The sequence below is a fragment of the Sphaeramia orbicularis genome, chromosome 9, assembly GCF_902148855.1.
Source record: "Sphaeramia orbicularis chromosome 9, fSphaOr1.1, whole genome shotgun sequence".
NCBI classification, from domain to species: domain Eukaryota; kingdom Metazoa; phylum Chordata; class Actinopteri; order Kurtiformes; family Apogonidae; genus Sphaeramia; species Sphaeramia orbicularis.
The window spans coordinates 28,520,429-28,536,591 of NC_043965.1; the positions used below are offsets into that span (position 1 = coordinate 28,520,429).

Consider the following 16,163-nt stretch of genomic DNA (forward strand, 5'->3'; position numbering starts at 1 on the left):
TCCTAATTCAATATACAGGGACTCAGGCAAAATGTATCACAGTCACAGGAAATAACTCAAAATGTAGCCTGGAGGCACACATTTTATTCTGTAAAATAAGCTTCATGTGTGTCACAATATATATAAACAGGCAATCTATAATCTTAAGACTTGTATAGGTTGGTTTTTCATTATGGACTTCGGCACACTTTTTTCACCATGCCTAGAATAGTATATGGCGTATCTGCCATTGGCAGCAGTGGGTGTTACATTCACAGCTGACTGCCCAGAATGACTCTGAATCTCACCCTTGCGCCTTTAGCAATTTTGCTAACTGTGTGTGCCTTCTGTAACTGGGTTCCAGGACCAGTCTCGTATTCCTTTGAGTTATGTTAGCAGCCTGTGAAGTGCATGTTGGAACAGCGATGGTGGAACTCTTCCACACTGTTGGATGTGGTCCCTGTGTGTTCCAGAGTGACTGTGAAGGCTAAGGCTGGCATGGTCATGGACTGTAGTAGTGAATTTGTTAGAAGAGCAAAAGAGAGACTAACAGAAGTCATGTTTATTCACATCTCTTTACAACATTTTGTCATTCATCCAACAAAAGCTGTATCACTATGATACAATAACCAAAGACCAAGAAGGATATAGGTGTCAGATGGCCCCATCAGTGTTTGGAGAAACCTCATGTCAGTGTATGGGCTGAAATAAACAGTAAATTGAGCATTAGTCCATGATTTTAAGTTTCCACGAAGATGATAAAGGATTTTAAATTATAAATGAAAGGTATTGGCACAAACATGAAAAAAATGGAAAGAAAAGATACATTTGTAGATCAGTGTGTAAATGAGTTTGTCAAAATTTGGAGATAGCTGTGGAAACATCGAACTACTGTTAATTTAGTTTCACCCACACTATCTTTTCACATATTGTGCAGAGAAGCAGATATGATATTTTGAAACTGCAACAGCAGTTTCAAAATATCATTGCTTAACTAGTTAAGGAAGCTAGCCATAATTGGCTACAGCATTTTTATAGCAAAACAGAGAATTATTGACTCATTTGTTGAGTCGGTTTTGATGACTGAGAAGCCCAGCAAATAGGATTTGACTCATAATTTCCTGCTCTTAAGTTTTAGAAATCACTTCACTTCTCAACTTATGCCAAACTGACCATTCAGTTTCCCAACCATTATTACTAAGGATGCACATGCTTGAAATGCCAGTCACACTTTTATTAGTGTAAGCTCTGTGCTGTGCATTGATAAGGAAGAGCCTATGGTTTCCATGCATTTTCAATGTGTTACGCAATGTCCTGTCATGCCCCTCCAATACCCACACTGCCCTGGCTTTTCTCTCCTGCATCCTGTTTTCAAGACTTCTGAGCCATTCATTGTAGTCTTAGCAGGATCCTCAGAAGCAGTTCATTTAACTTTGACAGTAGCAAGGATTTTAAAAACTGAATGATTCCCATTTTCAACAATGGGAAATTGGACTGTAAGTAGGAAATAAGTAGAAAACTTAGTGTAGTGTTACAGCCAGGTTCAACTCCTGTGCTGTAGTTGTAGAGGCATGTTTTCCTCACCAGCAGCTGCACTTACAAAGTTCCTTTTAACAATGTTATTGCATCGTTCCAAGTACAAAAGAGCAGCCTCATAACAAAAGTAATTTTGCACATTTCCATTGTATTGAGATACACTGTCCATTTCAGTAATGTTTTATATTACCTTCCATTCAGCGAGACAAGCAATGATTACCTTAATTTTGCAGGAAGGGAATGTTCTCAACTGGATGCCTCTGCTTGCAGAAATCAAAAGCTCAGGAGCAGCACTGTATGAGAAGAAGACATTGAAGCCTATTATCACTGATGTAATGATGTTATTTCAGGGGGGCTGATTCACAGCAGGAGAGCCTAGATGTCGGCGATGGTCTCTGTGTGTCTGGCCAGGCATTAAAATGAGGTTTTGTTATCATCCAGATGCCAAAGATGCATGGATGGCCCGTTCACATCTCTCCTTCTGTGCAGTTTTTAAGCCTGTCCCTGTGTGCTTTCACTTCTCTGCAATGAAAAAGGCAGTAAAACATAATAAAAATAGTGGCTTTCCTGCTCTTCTCCTTTTTCGAACACACAAATGTAGGTCAGTTTTTTAAGATTCATAATTTGCACAAGACTTGTTTTGCAAGATTGTTGGTCAGCAAACACAAACCCATAGATCCTTTACATTAAATGCTTAGGTTATTTGTTAATTTAACTGCTGCTGGAAATAGGAGCCAGTCTGAAATTTTTCAGTCAACATTCCTCACAGCATTCTGTTTTTGTTAAGTATGAATGAAGCCGCATGCTTATAAAGTTCTTGGTCTCAGTACAGGTCACCAGTTTGTTGTCACTAATGCATGTCTGTGTATGACTGTTCATGGGGTGCCCATAAATGTGTAATTCATACAGTCATCTGTCTGCAGAGATGCCACTCCCTAGCTTCGCTTTCCTACTGATTCAGAAACCAATAGGCGGCATGCTCATGATGCGTGGCTTTATGAGAGCGAAAGAGAGGAGAGTTAGTGAAAGTCAAAGGAAGATAAAGTGAGAGCAAGGACTATGAGGCTACTGTTAGCCTCTCTCGCTTTTTGATGAGAGGCTCAACATATATATTTCCTAACAGGAGTGGAATTTTTGTGAAACTAGTTTGCAAAACCAAATATATGTGGAATGTAATTTTGCATCTGTGTCGCTTCCTGCTCATCTGGCTTCCATGGGTCTTCCTCACTGACCTTAGAGGCGCTAGATGAAGTTATCAGGGCAGCAACACTGTCACAGCATCATGGCTTGTCTGGATTTAAAGCTGCATTTGTACGGCTTTGCACTTTGGAACTCACAGTTTTTGTTCAGCCAGCAGCAGCATCAGTGGAGTGGGCACACCTTGTGAGACACATAGGGAAGAGATGCAGCAGAGGGCGAACTCAGCGTAAGTGGGGCATCAAATCAACGTGCAACTCTTCCTTTGCCTCCTTTACACTTTGCCGGTAGTCAGTGTTGACAGCCCATTATCTGTTTCTGTGATCAGATTTCCATTTGAAACCCCTTGCGTCTTGTTTGAGTTGTTGAAGTATTTTGTTTAAAAGAATACAATGCCTGCATGTATGTGTGTGTATAATATTAATGAAATATTTCTCTAGAGATTGTTTTTTGTCAAATCTTTGTAAAAAATATGGCAAAAATCCACAGTAGACCCCTTTATGTCATCTGTGTCTTGTTGAGAAAAGAGGTCATTAGATAAATTGTATTGACAAGACACAATCATTTAATTTGTGTGAACAAAACATGTACTTGGTCCCCTTTTGAAGAGAGCCGGGAGCTCCACTGAGGCGCATTGGTAATGCAATGTTTCATTACTTTCACTGACACTGATGTGGGCAGACAGTATATCTGTGGAGATGTTTGAGTACAGATGCATCCATCAAGACAGAGGAAGGTAAAGAGAAGAGACATAAACTGGAGAGAGAGATTTCATAAATGAGCTTCATGAGGAATGGACAGACTGACAGAGACAGGATCCAAGTCATTCCATTCACAGCACATGACAGTTGTCCTGTTAGCCTATTTTACTGCAAGAATAAGAACAAAAATGTGACAGCATAAGTAATAGGCTAACACATTTTCTCACATATTTTTATCGTCATTGCAGAAGAGAAGTGTTGTGTGAAGCAGAGTGGTGAAATAATGAAACCTTTGCTTAAACAAGTAACACGCATCTGTCTGTATTAACTAAAATTTATTTAAGTCCTGTATACGAGTCCTCACACATGACTATTTTTTTCATCCCTGTGTAGAAAAATGAATAAAGCTTAAATTGCTTCCATTTGAGTGCAGATTCAGTCAGTTCAATTAATCTCTATTAAATCATGAGGAAAGTATCTCATGGTCAAAAGCTTTATGTGCTAAGCGATAGGACCAACACATTCAACAAAAACAGGAAACGCATCTAGCAGAACTGGGCTCATAGTGTTGCCAATTTAGCAATTTTATCTTTAGATATAATAACTTTTTATGGCGTTTCTATTATTTTCTTTTATATAGCCTGTACAGTGAAAAACCACATTGCAACATCAAATATTTCTCAGTCATTGTGTCTCAGCTGTTGATTTATTCAAACAATCAGAAGCCAAAAAGCACCATGAATAGATACGACCAACCACAAATCAGTGATGCCCTTTGTTTGCCAGGACCACTAACTGTGATTTTAATCGAAACACTGAACACATCTGTGCATCAGAAATGTACCAGAGCCATAAATATCTGCAGAAAGCACAGGACAGAGAGGCACAAAGTTAATGACATGCAATAGAGGTACAGTATAAAAACACAAGGGGAGTACAGGAGAGGAGAGGTGCTCTGTGCATCATGGGAGTTCCTCCAGTAGCCTCTGCACAGGCCATAAGAGATGGTTCAGGGTCATCTGAGTCAGTCCTAACTATAAGCTTTATTAAAAAGACACATTTTAGGAGTACAGAGGGCGTCCTGTGGGCCTGTCACAATTACTGCATAATTACTGCATAATGGCAGTATTACAATTATTAAAGATAATTGCTGTCCCTATTCACTTGTGTAAAACAGTTGGTGGAATTTAAGAGAAATAACACATTTGATTATTTCTACTTCATTTTCAGTCATTTGACACAGTGCTCTTTTAATGACGTCATCTTGTTGTGCCCTGTTGTACCTATCAAATGTTTCAGTAATGGGCTTTGTTTATTTAACTCATATAATCTTTGGCATATTAACTAAGTACAAAGCAAATTGTCATGATACTAATGATATTTTACCATGAGGTCTTTAAGACACAGTGGGGCTTGGTCATTAAAACTGCAGGAGGGAGAGAGGAAAAATACCAGAATTTAACATACACCACCTCCAACTCTCTCCTCTCTGTCCAAAGCAAAAGAATAAATACAACCATAGCTTAGCTGCCGTGTCGCTACATTTTCTACTGTCTGTGAACTGAGTCAGGAGGAGGTGCAGAAGTTTTATTTTTTGTCAGACTCCATGAATTACAATACGCTGGACAGTAAGTGTGGAATTTTTGCGTGATGGTCCCAAAAACTCTGAAGCTTCAAGGATTTTGTATGTGAAGAGAAGTACTTTAATTTTATTATGGATTTTTACAGGCAGCCAATATATGACAATTCTGGTCAAAACTCTTTCTGCATCCACATATTACTTGGACATTCCAACTATAAGGAAATAAGATAAGATAAGATAAGATATGCCTTTATTAGTCCCACAAGGGGAAATTCCAGGTTTACCGCAGCAAAGCACAAAAGCACACGAGTAAAATGCATAAATACAAGTCAAGACCAACTCTATATTTTCTGATATCTTTTGTGAGGCAATGATGAGCTCCATGTGACCATTTTTAGGAGTTCAGTATTCATTGTCCATCAGTATTACAAATGGGATTAGCCGTTATCGACACTGATGAATTACATTCTACCAGTAATATTAAATATTAGAATTAATTTTATTGAAAGATCATTACGTCCTCGATCACAAAAGGCAGCAATCTTTAAAGCTGAAATTGCACTATTGGCTTTAGTGGCTAAATTAAAAATATTCACGATAAGATACTAGAGAGATAATAGGCCATTTCTTGCATTCAGTTGTTAATACTAAGACTCATATTCATTTACGCACTTTTGATTTTTATTTTATCCTCCAATATTAGGTTTAAAAACATTACTGTACCAAAAATGTACTGAACTGTGTCTCCTAATCAACTGTTACTGCACAGCTGAGTCAAACCCAGTGCAAACTGGCAAAGTTTGAGTGAATGTAGGGGTGAATATTTATGCAGTCACTTCATTTACTTTATATATTTTTCACTAATTGACAGTTATCACTGTGGTTGTTCAGATTAAGTGTTCCTTTTAGTTTATGGAGATCCTACTTAATTTTTTCTCATAAGTGTCACTTTGGGTGACATCCTGGTGTTAAGGTTGAAGGGTTGCATGCAAATAAAGTCAAAGAGCTTAAGGTACATGCTTTGTCATGCAGGACTTTCAACAGTAGGCATTGGTTGTATACTTAATATTTAATTGGCAAAACTCTTATGTGGAGCATGTCCACTTTTATACTCAGTTACAGCGGCTGCTTTTTGTGCCTGTGAGAATAACGTGTGAATGAAATATGATATTGGCTTTTGGAGAATGGCACTGTGGTTGCCTCCTACTGCTCACCCACCACACTGGAGCTTTTAACTTGGCATAAAGTCAGGTGTTACTTTTTCAGTGTGAAAGTACAGTTGTAAGCTTTACACAGTTGCAAAAATATCTGTGCGCACTTGATATCTATGCATTTATATTAGTTGTTGTATTTTTGATGACCTTGGGGAAGCCACGGGTAGAGATGAATTTCATATCTTGAGAGTCATAAGAGGAGAGAACATTACATCACTGTGCTGCACTCTGTTCATGTCCTGACATGACAAGGCATTCCGCTGGCTGATAGTAGCACAGTTTCCTATCAGCACTGTCAAGCCTTATGCTCCTAGTCTGTTTATCCAAACAGTCTTTCTGCCTGGTTCACCCCATCACATCTTGTCCTCAGGTACACTGTCATATCAGAGAAAGGACTGTCACTTAAGGGTAAAGAGAAAGATTTCAGCTGGAATCTTATTTTTTTATCCAACTCTGTAAAAAGGGGTTCAGGTAATGCACTATAAACAGATTATTCAGAATTTTTTGCCCCCAAAAATATAAATTCCAGGATACCTGGGCTGTCTGTTGAATGTTAAATTTAACACAATACTTGTTGAACAAACAGCAAAATATTGAATGTTTTACAAATATGAAACCAAATCTTAAATTCAGATGAGTAGCTTCCTCCACCATGTAACCCACTGTAAAATCTACTTATTGTTGTGGAATATAAATGTATTTTCATTGAATCTGAGAAACATGACTGCTTATGTTTAGTTTTGTGTACCAGCCAGTGTTTAAGTGTGTATATAAATACATTATGTACTGTACATTTTAGACATAGGAAATAATGTAATGGTAGGTGACATATAATTACGTTTAACAGGCAACTGGAGAACTCACCTGTTGCTGAGCTTCACAATGGTGCGATTTGTAGGGGTGCACTGGTTGTGAAATTCTAGGGTGGTAGCAAACTTTAAAATAAATATTTGACTAATAGCCAGTAGCCAAGGGGTTAGTCTTTCTCTTGTTATTTATATAAGGACTAAAGAAAAATTACTGAACTTTTTTAGAAGTCTTAGGCCCTCATGATACAGTACTGTCTTTGAATAAGCACAAATTTATTAACACAAATGTATGAAACAACCATAAATGTAGCAGTAAAACAATGGCCTATGCCATCAATGGCCTCTCATTTATGTCATCAAGGCCAATATTGGCTGATATATCTGTGCACCTTTGTTTCCACTGAGATGTTAGTTAAATTTTCTGTATCTATATAGGCTACAGTACATATGGCCAAATAAATCCATCTTTGTCACTTATCTGTTAGAAAGACTTGGCAACACTGACAACATTAACAAGTGCTCTATAATGTACATACAAAAGACAACATCAGCATAAATAGTCAAAAACATTAGCACATGTATATAATAGAATAAGAATTAATGAATTTAAAAATCTTCACCCTGTTGTGCCACCTGCCTTGTGCCTTTCAGTATTGCGTGGATTAATTAACAGAAATTATGCTTTGAGTGACATGTAACTTGCTTTTTTTTTTTTTTTTTACTTATCACAGGGTTTCTGTGGGTCATTAAACAGCATTAAAAGTCATTGAATAGATGTTGTGAAAATTACGGCCTTAAATGCCATTAAAAAGCATTAAATTTGATGTCTAGAGGCATTTAAAAAGTTAATATATTTGATGGGGGAAAAAAGCATTGTTATTCACGATTTATTGTGATTATATAAACATTTAATAATTTTGATCGGAAGTATAGTGTGATGATTGACAGGCAGAACTCTTTAATTGGCTATTGTTTACGGCCGATGTAGGAAGTTATTAACACCGGATGCTTGGAATGCAATGTGCTGTGGCAAATGAGCGGAGGGAATATTAGCAAATGTCGGAAAAATGGGAAAATGCAAGTTTCAGCAGAAGTGATTGGAGGAGGAACTATTCAGAACCTGGTCAAAGCCTGTCAACAATAAACCGTCATATACATATGTATATAAAACTACGTATATATAAAACTGTATCTGCAGTTAGACATGGGAATTAAATTTGTTTAAAGTGGCAACTAAAAGGGCATTAAAAAGCATTAAATTAGATTTGCTGATACCTGCAGAAACCCTGTATTGGCAATGGCATATGTTAATATTTGTGCCTTTTGATCCAACTGTAAAAAAAAAAAAAGAAGAAAAAATCATAATAGTACAGCTGATGCAGTGGTTATAGATATGTACTTTTACTCTCATATTCACGCTCCATTAATGTCCCTTTAACTTTAATAAACTAGATTTGTTCGTTTTTGTTGTTTTTTGATTTTCCCCTCATGGATTTTCTCTTACACTCAATTCCCTGTAGCTTCCTCTGTCCACACTCTCCAATCTCTTTCCTCCTCTTCAATCAATCAAAGTCCCCTAAAAGTCACCTCACAGGCCCTTAAGCTTCTCCCTCCCTTTCTTTAGCCGCCCTCCAACAAGCCCACTCGAGCTTTCTCCATGATAGCAGACTTCATCATATTTTCTTTGGAAGCAGAGACTCCTCTAAACCAGAAGGGAGATCTTTAGGTCTGCTGTGCAAAGAACTCCTGCATCACCTCATTCATCTTCTCACTGCTGGATGTTTTTCCAGTCACTGCCCTCCATTCTATGAGGCACCAGTGGCCTAAATTTGGAAAAGCGTGTTAATTTTTTACTCTAGCTGGTAAGTCCCTGTCAAGTTCAGCCTCACCTGCTGAAATTTTAACCACTGTTGTTCCCAAGACCACTGTAATGCAAAAAGCAGGCCCACGTAAGAGACAGTAACAGAAAAATAAAAGCATCTGGTTTTAAAGCTTAGAAGGCACCTTCCCTCTCCATTTGTTACAGAATTTATGACCTGCTCCTGTTGCCAGGTTTTAGTCCCAGGAGAGCATATTAGTCACTGTTTTTCTAATTCTGTTTTTATTGAAGTTTATTTTTAATAAATATAATTTCATTACAAATTCTGTCAAGGCTTTGAGTTGACCGAAGTGTAATAAGTGGTGTCTACTGGTGATGAAATTGCAGATTGAAATCAAACTGATAACTCCTCCTTCGTTTGCTGCTAAAACACCAAAATGCTATGTTAGAGCAATCATGTGGTTTGTTAATTCTGGGCAAGGGGATGGCCATGCACCTTAAGGCTGGCTGCCACCTGCTATAAACTAAAACAGCAGAAGAAAATTATGAATGGGATTTTTTTCACTCCATATAAATATAAATGACTCATTCTGAGATTGGGATCTAATATTTTCAGGTGATTATACACAGATGAATGCATAATTGTGAATAATGTATTCCATTCCTGTAATTGGAACCATTTAAATTGCTCTTAAATATTGGTGTAATTACCTTAAACTTCTATCCTTGCTTTCATTAGATACAAGAAGAAGGTCCCTTGATACATATAACATATTTCTGTCATGGTAAGCCTTAGTTGTGAAGAACGAGCATAACCTGTAGACCGCCTTTACCTGTGTTTAATGTGATGCATTTTTATGGGATAATTAAAGTCTGTTTTTTTTTTCTCAAATTTACTGACATTATGTCCCTATTCTGTCAAGGGCAGGTTCACCCCCTACAGATAACAGTTACAAGATAGAAAAATGTTCCTTATTACCTCCGCCAGGAGATATTGTGATCACTTTGCTTTGTGTGTTTGCGTGCATATTTGTTTGTGTGTTTGTTAGTTAGCAAGATAACTCAAAAAGTTATGGATGGATTTTCATGAAATTTTCAGGAAATGTTGATACTGGCACAAGGAAGAAATTATTACATTTTGGTGGTGGTCGGCGGAGGGGCAGATCTGTCTTGGCAGAGGTCTGCGCTGTCCAAGTGCTTTTCTTGTTGGACACTGTAATGTATGGCATCTATCTCGTCATCTTTTGACATGTCGCTTTCCTGAAGTATTTAAGTTTGCTCTCGGAAGGAATATACATCCTACATTGTGACATGAGCCCCTTGAAATTCCACCCAAAACCCTTTATCTTCACCCTGTTTATCTTCATGATCCAGCCTTGACCAGGAAATAGACTGAATAAATGCATGCTACAAATTCCAGAGGTGTCAGTTCACACACAGCTAAGATTATGACATTATTTATTTGCTGAAATGGTGTAGGCAATTTGTGGTGGAATTTTTACTTAATAAGTTATCAACATGGCAAATTTACATGGGATAAATATCACCGATGACCTCTGCAGTTATTACAAATTACCAGATGTCCATAGATAATACTAGTTCCATGTAAATGGGGGATATGTCATGCTATCAGACATACATGGCAGAAATGTGTAGTTCTCTGCCTTAGAGGGATTTTTTTTCTTGGTAACCCAAGTTTTTGTAGGTACTTATGCACATTTAGACACATGTACCCTCAGCACAGAGGTTTAATACCCAGACCCTTTTTTCTCCTTCTTAATTGTTTCCCTTCTTGTTTGCCTGTTTCAGGTGGTACCATGGCAAGCTAGACCGAACCATTGCGGAGGAGCGGCTCCGCCAGGCCCGGACCCCTGGCAGCTACCTCATCAGGGAGAGTGACCGCCGGCCCGGTTCATTTGTCCTGTCTTTCCTCAGCATGACCAATGTGGTCAATCACTTCAGGTAAGACAGTGCACATGCAACACGTAAAAATACTGTTGTCATCAAACTCATTTAATTTACAAAGCTTTATTTGAAGTATGCACATTCATGGCTTTTAGAGAAAGGTATCACAGTGTGGTATTTATAGTTTCCATGTTCCTTTAAATGGATTCATGACCTCTCAAATTGGTTTTCAGGTAAAAACTATCAATGTTTTTGTCAGCTATGGCAACATAAACTAGCCTCTCACAATTTTTAACTAATAGCCAATAATTGCTTAAGTTTCGTCAGTGCCTATATTGCTCGTAAATCATTATTGAGTTGGAAAACTTTTATCAAACAGAACATGAATTTACAGGAAAGGTAAGGGGAACTGCAGGACTTATTTACCACCTGCCTGAAAGGGCAGGAAGCCACAGATAATGAAGTGAGAGGGCAACCTCTGAGAAGAGCATATATATACACAAGTCACTGTTCAGGTTTGAAAGTGATTTCCTGTGGTTTCCAAACTCACTGCAGACTGCTGTGTGTCCCAGTCACATAGAGATAGTGCAAAGCTGAACTTTTAAATATGTATTTATATCATTTATATATGGTGTATGTATATATATATATATATATATATATATATATATATATATATATATATATATATATATATATATATATATGTGTGTGTGTATATATATATATATGTGTATATATATATATATATATATATATGTGTATATATATATATATATATATATATATATATGTGTATATATATATATATGTGTATATATATATATATATATATATATATGTGTATATATATATATATATATAGATAGATAGATAGATAGATAGATAGATAGATATAGATATAGATATAGATATGTACATATATACCAATTTATACACTTAGGTTAAATTATCTGCTACATGTGGGTGGACCTGAAGAAGACAGAAAGCAGCTCACTGGGCTAACTATGCAACAACACACATGCATTACAGTCGAATATATGCTAACCGTAAATGTAGCCTATATATTTTTCAGATCAGGGTCAGATGATGTGCTGTTATTAAAAACTGTGTATGCTGTTAAAGTTAGTGAGTTTTAACACTGATACCGACACATTAGGAAGAGTAACCAAACAAAGCTTTTGAGATGTATTTGTGAAGCATTAGCTACATCACTACTAATGAGCTGGTGAATATTCAGTGCACAGGGCCAAAGTGAATAAACAACAACAGCTAATGCTTGTTCGCAAGTATCACTGTAGCAGCTTCCTCGTGTCTCTTTGCTGTGCCTGTTAAAGAAAATGTCACAAAGATGTGGTAAACACTGAGTTACATAGGTTGAAAGTAATGTACTGCATGTGGTGTACATGGACTGCAAATCCAAATGTAAACCAAAATATCTCAATTGCAGTGTTTCTGTTGGACTGGGTGTTATGGACAAAGAATTATATCAATAATATATTTTTGGTGCTGCATAACCCTAGCCTCCTAATCAAAACAAAAGGTTGAATTACATGAAAAATGATGATATAACCCATAAATAAATACTGCACAGACCTTGCAGTATGTGAAACATAGTGCTTCGGTAACTTGGCAGGAAGTAGTGTGCAGGTAAACAACATCATGCAAATTAAACAAAATGTTTCAGTGTAAGCAAAATAGCATATGTATATGTATATGTATGTATATATATATATATATATATATATATATATATATATATATATATATATACACACACATATATATATATATATATATATATATATATATATACACACACATATATATATATATATATATATATATATATATATATATATATATATATATATATGTATATATATACACATATATATATATATATATATATATATAGAGAGAGAGAGAGAGAGAGAGAGAGAGTTGTGAAATTATAGTAGAAAGTTAAATGAAAAACAAAGAAAGTTAAATGAAAATATGACCAGTAACATGGATCTAAAAATGGTTTGAAATGTGCACAGTGTGAAGTAACAAGTTACTAACAAACACAACAGGGCCTGTAGCATGTATATTTAGGTGTTCTTTAACAAAATATATAGAACTGTGGGAACCTGCTGTGTTGCTGCTGACAGTCCTCTCTCTGTCTCTTTTTCCTCTGTATGTCTGAGGTCATCATCTGTTTTTTGTTGTTTCTGCTGTAAAGACACTGGAAAAAGATCTGAACTCCTACTTCACAGCAGTGAACATGTCACACAAATGCCCTCGTTATAACCAAGTTAACCTGACACTTCTCTCGTAGTTTTGGCAGTTATAAATAGTATACATTTGCTAACCTTCCTGTAAAATACACTGGTGCTTTTTAGATTAATATGTGTGTGTGTGTGTGTGTGTGTGTGTGTGTGAGAGGCAGAGAGCTGTACAAATGGGAGACAAATGCAGAAGTCTGATGTCAGCAGCTTAAAACATTGTGGTGGTACCCAGAAGCAGATATCATACAATTGTACTTATGCTCATACACATTGTGACCTGTGCACTAACTGCAAACAGTTTCCAAGAACATACTCCTGTTGCATTTAAGTAACAATGACATCATCTCCTTGAATTACACTGATTTAATGTCAACCCATGATGTCATTGTCGCTGAAAGGGAGGAACACTGCTGTAAGGGAATTATGAAGCTAAGGTTAATTGTCTGACACCTACACCTTGAAACGCTGGTGTCCTTAGATTGTGAATACAGAAAATGAGACATTTATTAAATCCTCAATCAGAGATCCTCTCAGCAGATGCAGAGAGAATTAGGATTAGCAGACCCACAATGGGATGTGGTTTAGTACGACTGGTGCTTTTATCAAACTGCTGTAATCATTCATTGTGGTGATTTTCAGGTTTAAACCGAGAAACAAATTGGGCATATAATCAACATAATTATTGGGCTCAGCAGGGAACTGTACATCTCCTATTCTCAGTGTCTTTAATCCATTTTCCTTTTTTGTGGTCCACTAGTTTGAACATATGATCCATGTTTCATCTACAGTACAATAACATGGATAAACACCAGTGTTAACAGTTCAGATTTCTTGTTTTACCAAATGAATGAGAGGAGAACATTTAATTGTACAGCACTTAGGCTTTATTTAAAAATAATCATGCTGTCTTCTATCATTGTTGTCTGTTCTCTACAGGATAATCGCCATGTGTGGGGACTATTACATTGGAGGCCGGCGGTTCTCATCTCTGTCAGACCTGATTGGTTACTACAGCTATGTGTCTTGCCTCCTAAAAGGAGAAAAACTGCAGTCGCCGGTGGCACCCCCAGAGGTGAGACTGACGCTGTGGGTGGTGATAGAGAGAGTAAAATTACCCAGAATGTTAAATATAAATGAACAGTTTCCCTGGTTGAAATGGCATTATGCTCTGTTAGTCTTGTGCCTCCCTCTGTAGGCTAAGGGGAGCAGATTTCAGCTGTAACTGATTAAGGTTAAACAATTTTTGTGTTTCAAAAGAACATCCCTAAACATCCTCTTTTTGATTTTAATAGTGTATATTTAATTCAGCACAAAACAGCAGACCATCTATTTGCAGTCTGTCTTGTATAGGAAATTTATCCTGCTTTACAACAGAGATACTTGCTTGTAAAAACTGCCAATTAACAGTGAATTTTATTAAGAGATAACTTAAAGGTAACCTTGGCTGCTTTACTCCACTCAGCTGAATGCATAGTGTAGTATTGTTCACATCTTCTTCTCCCTTTCTGTTTTGCCTTAAACAGTTTTGAATACTGCCTAAAGGCAAAGCTCAGGCTAATACTAACCCCTTTTAGCTCAGTGTGAAATCTCCCAGTGGGAGTTGTAGTAGAATAGCTCATTTTGTAGCGTAATTGGGGTTTAAAATGTGTGTGGATTTGCAAGGTCAAGACTTTGGATAAGATTTGTATTGCATGTTTTCACAGCCTGTAGAAGACAGGAGGAGAGTCAGGGCCATCCTTCCATACACCAAAGTGCCAGATACTGATGAAATCAGGTAAATGTCATTTGTTTTATTTTCATATCTAGCTGTTTATTAATAGTCTCACAAATATTATACTATGTTGTAATATCTGTAACCTGCCAGTTACAGTCTCTGATATGCATAAACCCAGTGTTTGGTTCTGTTGCTACCAAAAGCTAGACTATTTAGTTTCTTCTCTTCCCATCATGCCATCATGGAAAGCATGTTATTTCACTTGTTAATGAAAAGACATACCATCAGTAAGCTTCAGTATGTGGTTTTATTGTTCACACTATTCATCGCTGAGTGATAAAAGCTGAAGTTAACCCTGAGTTTGCCAGTGAGCTTCAGGTTTAAGTCACCAGATAAATGCCAGATGTTTTTATCAAGTCTTGTATGAGACATAAGAGCCCCCTGCTGGCAAAGCATTGGTTTTACACTATATCTTATACATGTTATTCGCACAAAATCTTTGTTTTTTTTCCCCCTTATTCTGAAAAAGACACTATTCCCAACAAAATATTCCAGTAACATTCTTTTTTCAGGCAGATGTGCATACCCCAAACCCCATCAAAATATTTTTTTAGTTTTCATTGGTAGCCACACTGATTATACTGTGTGAACATCACTCCCCTCTTTATTTCCTTCAAAAATGAGTTTAAAAGGTTAGCTGTACAAGATTTGCTCATTTCCAAAAATCTATAGATAGATCATTCCACCCAGAAATGTGAAGTTTTCTTTGGAGCTATCCATCTCTTCCAAAGAGGATCTTTATTTTTACCCAGAACATGGGTCATGTGTTGCAACCTGCAGTAAAACATGCAAATACATTTTCCAACTGTGCTGTATACATGTCCAAAGAACTGTCGTAAAACTGGAATAGTATCGGTATATGCCTAATGTCTTAATCAGAAAATGCACCTTTCAGATTTTCCAAATGGAATAAGCTGTGTACGTCTGTCAAATTCAGAACATTACCATAGTCAAAATGATAATGGAATGATGGTGCACATATACATATACTTCCAGTTTCTTTACTTAGAGGATGTAAAATCATGGACTTATATTATTTACTTCACATGAAAAATCAAAATAATGGTGTGTAACCGGTTTCCCTCCTCCTTATGTATCTTCAGCTTCCTGAAAGGGGACATGTTTATTGTTCACAATGAACTGGATGATGGCTGGATGTGGGTGACCAATGTTCGCACAGAGGAGCAGGGCCTCATTGTGGAGGATCTAGTGGAGGAAGTGGTGAGTCGATTTGAAAGATGTGTATACAGCAAAACAAAATTAATAATGAACACACAGAAAATACGTGTTGGTGAGTACAGAGTGTTGGCGAAATAACATTGTTAGGTAACCTATTAGAGTACTTTGTCTTTGTAAATGCTTTTCAGGAGATGGTAT

At 36.9% G+C, this 16,163-nt stretch overlaps 1 protein-coding gene across 2 annotated transcripts in view; it reads left to right on the forward strand.

Moving 5' to 3' along the window:
* The window catches only part of rasa1a (RAS p21 protein activator (GTPase activating protein) 1a), a 32,720-nt gene that overhangs the window by 2,699 nt on the left and 13,858 nt on the right, over positions 1-16,163 (forward strand). The window contains exons 1-5 of one of the 2 annotated variants that reach the window (XM_030143088.1): positions 2,576-2,941; positions 10,647-10,799; positions 13,949-14,084; positions 14,716-14,786; positions 15,890-16,007. In XM_030143088.1, coding sequence (XP_029998948.1) covers positions 2,919-2,941; positions 10,647-10,799; positions 13,949-14,084; positions 14,716-14,786; positions 15,890-16,007 — 501 coding nt within the window. In that variant the 5' untranslated portion in view covers positions 2,576-2,918. Of the gene's footprint in view, positions 1-2,575; positions 2,942-10,646; positions 10,800-13,948; positions 14,085-14,715; positions 14,787-15,889; positions 16,008-16,163 lie in introns of those variants that run through there. The other variant, XM_030143087.1, reaches the window with a different exon arrangement.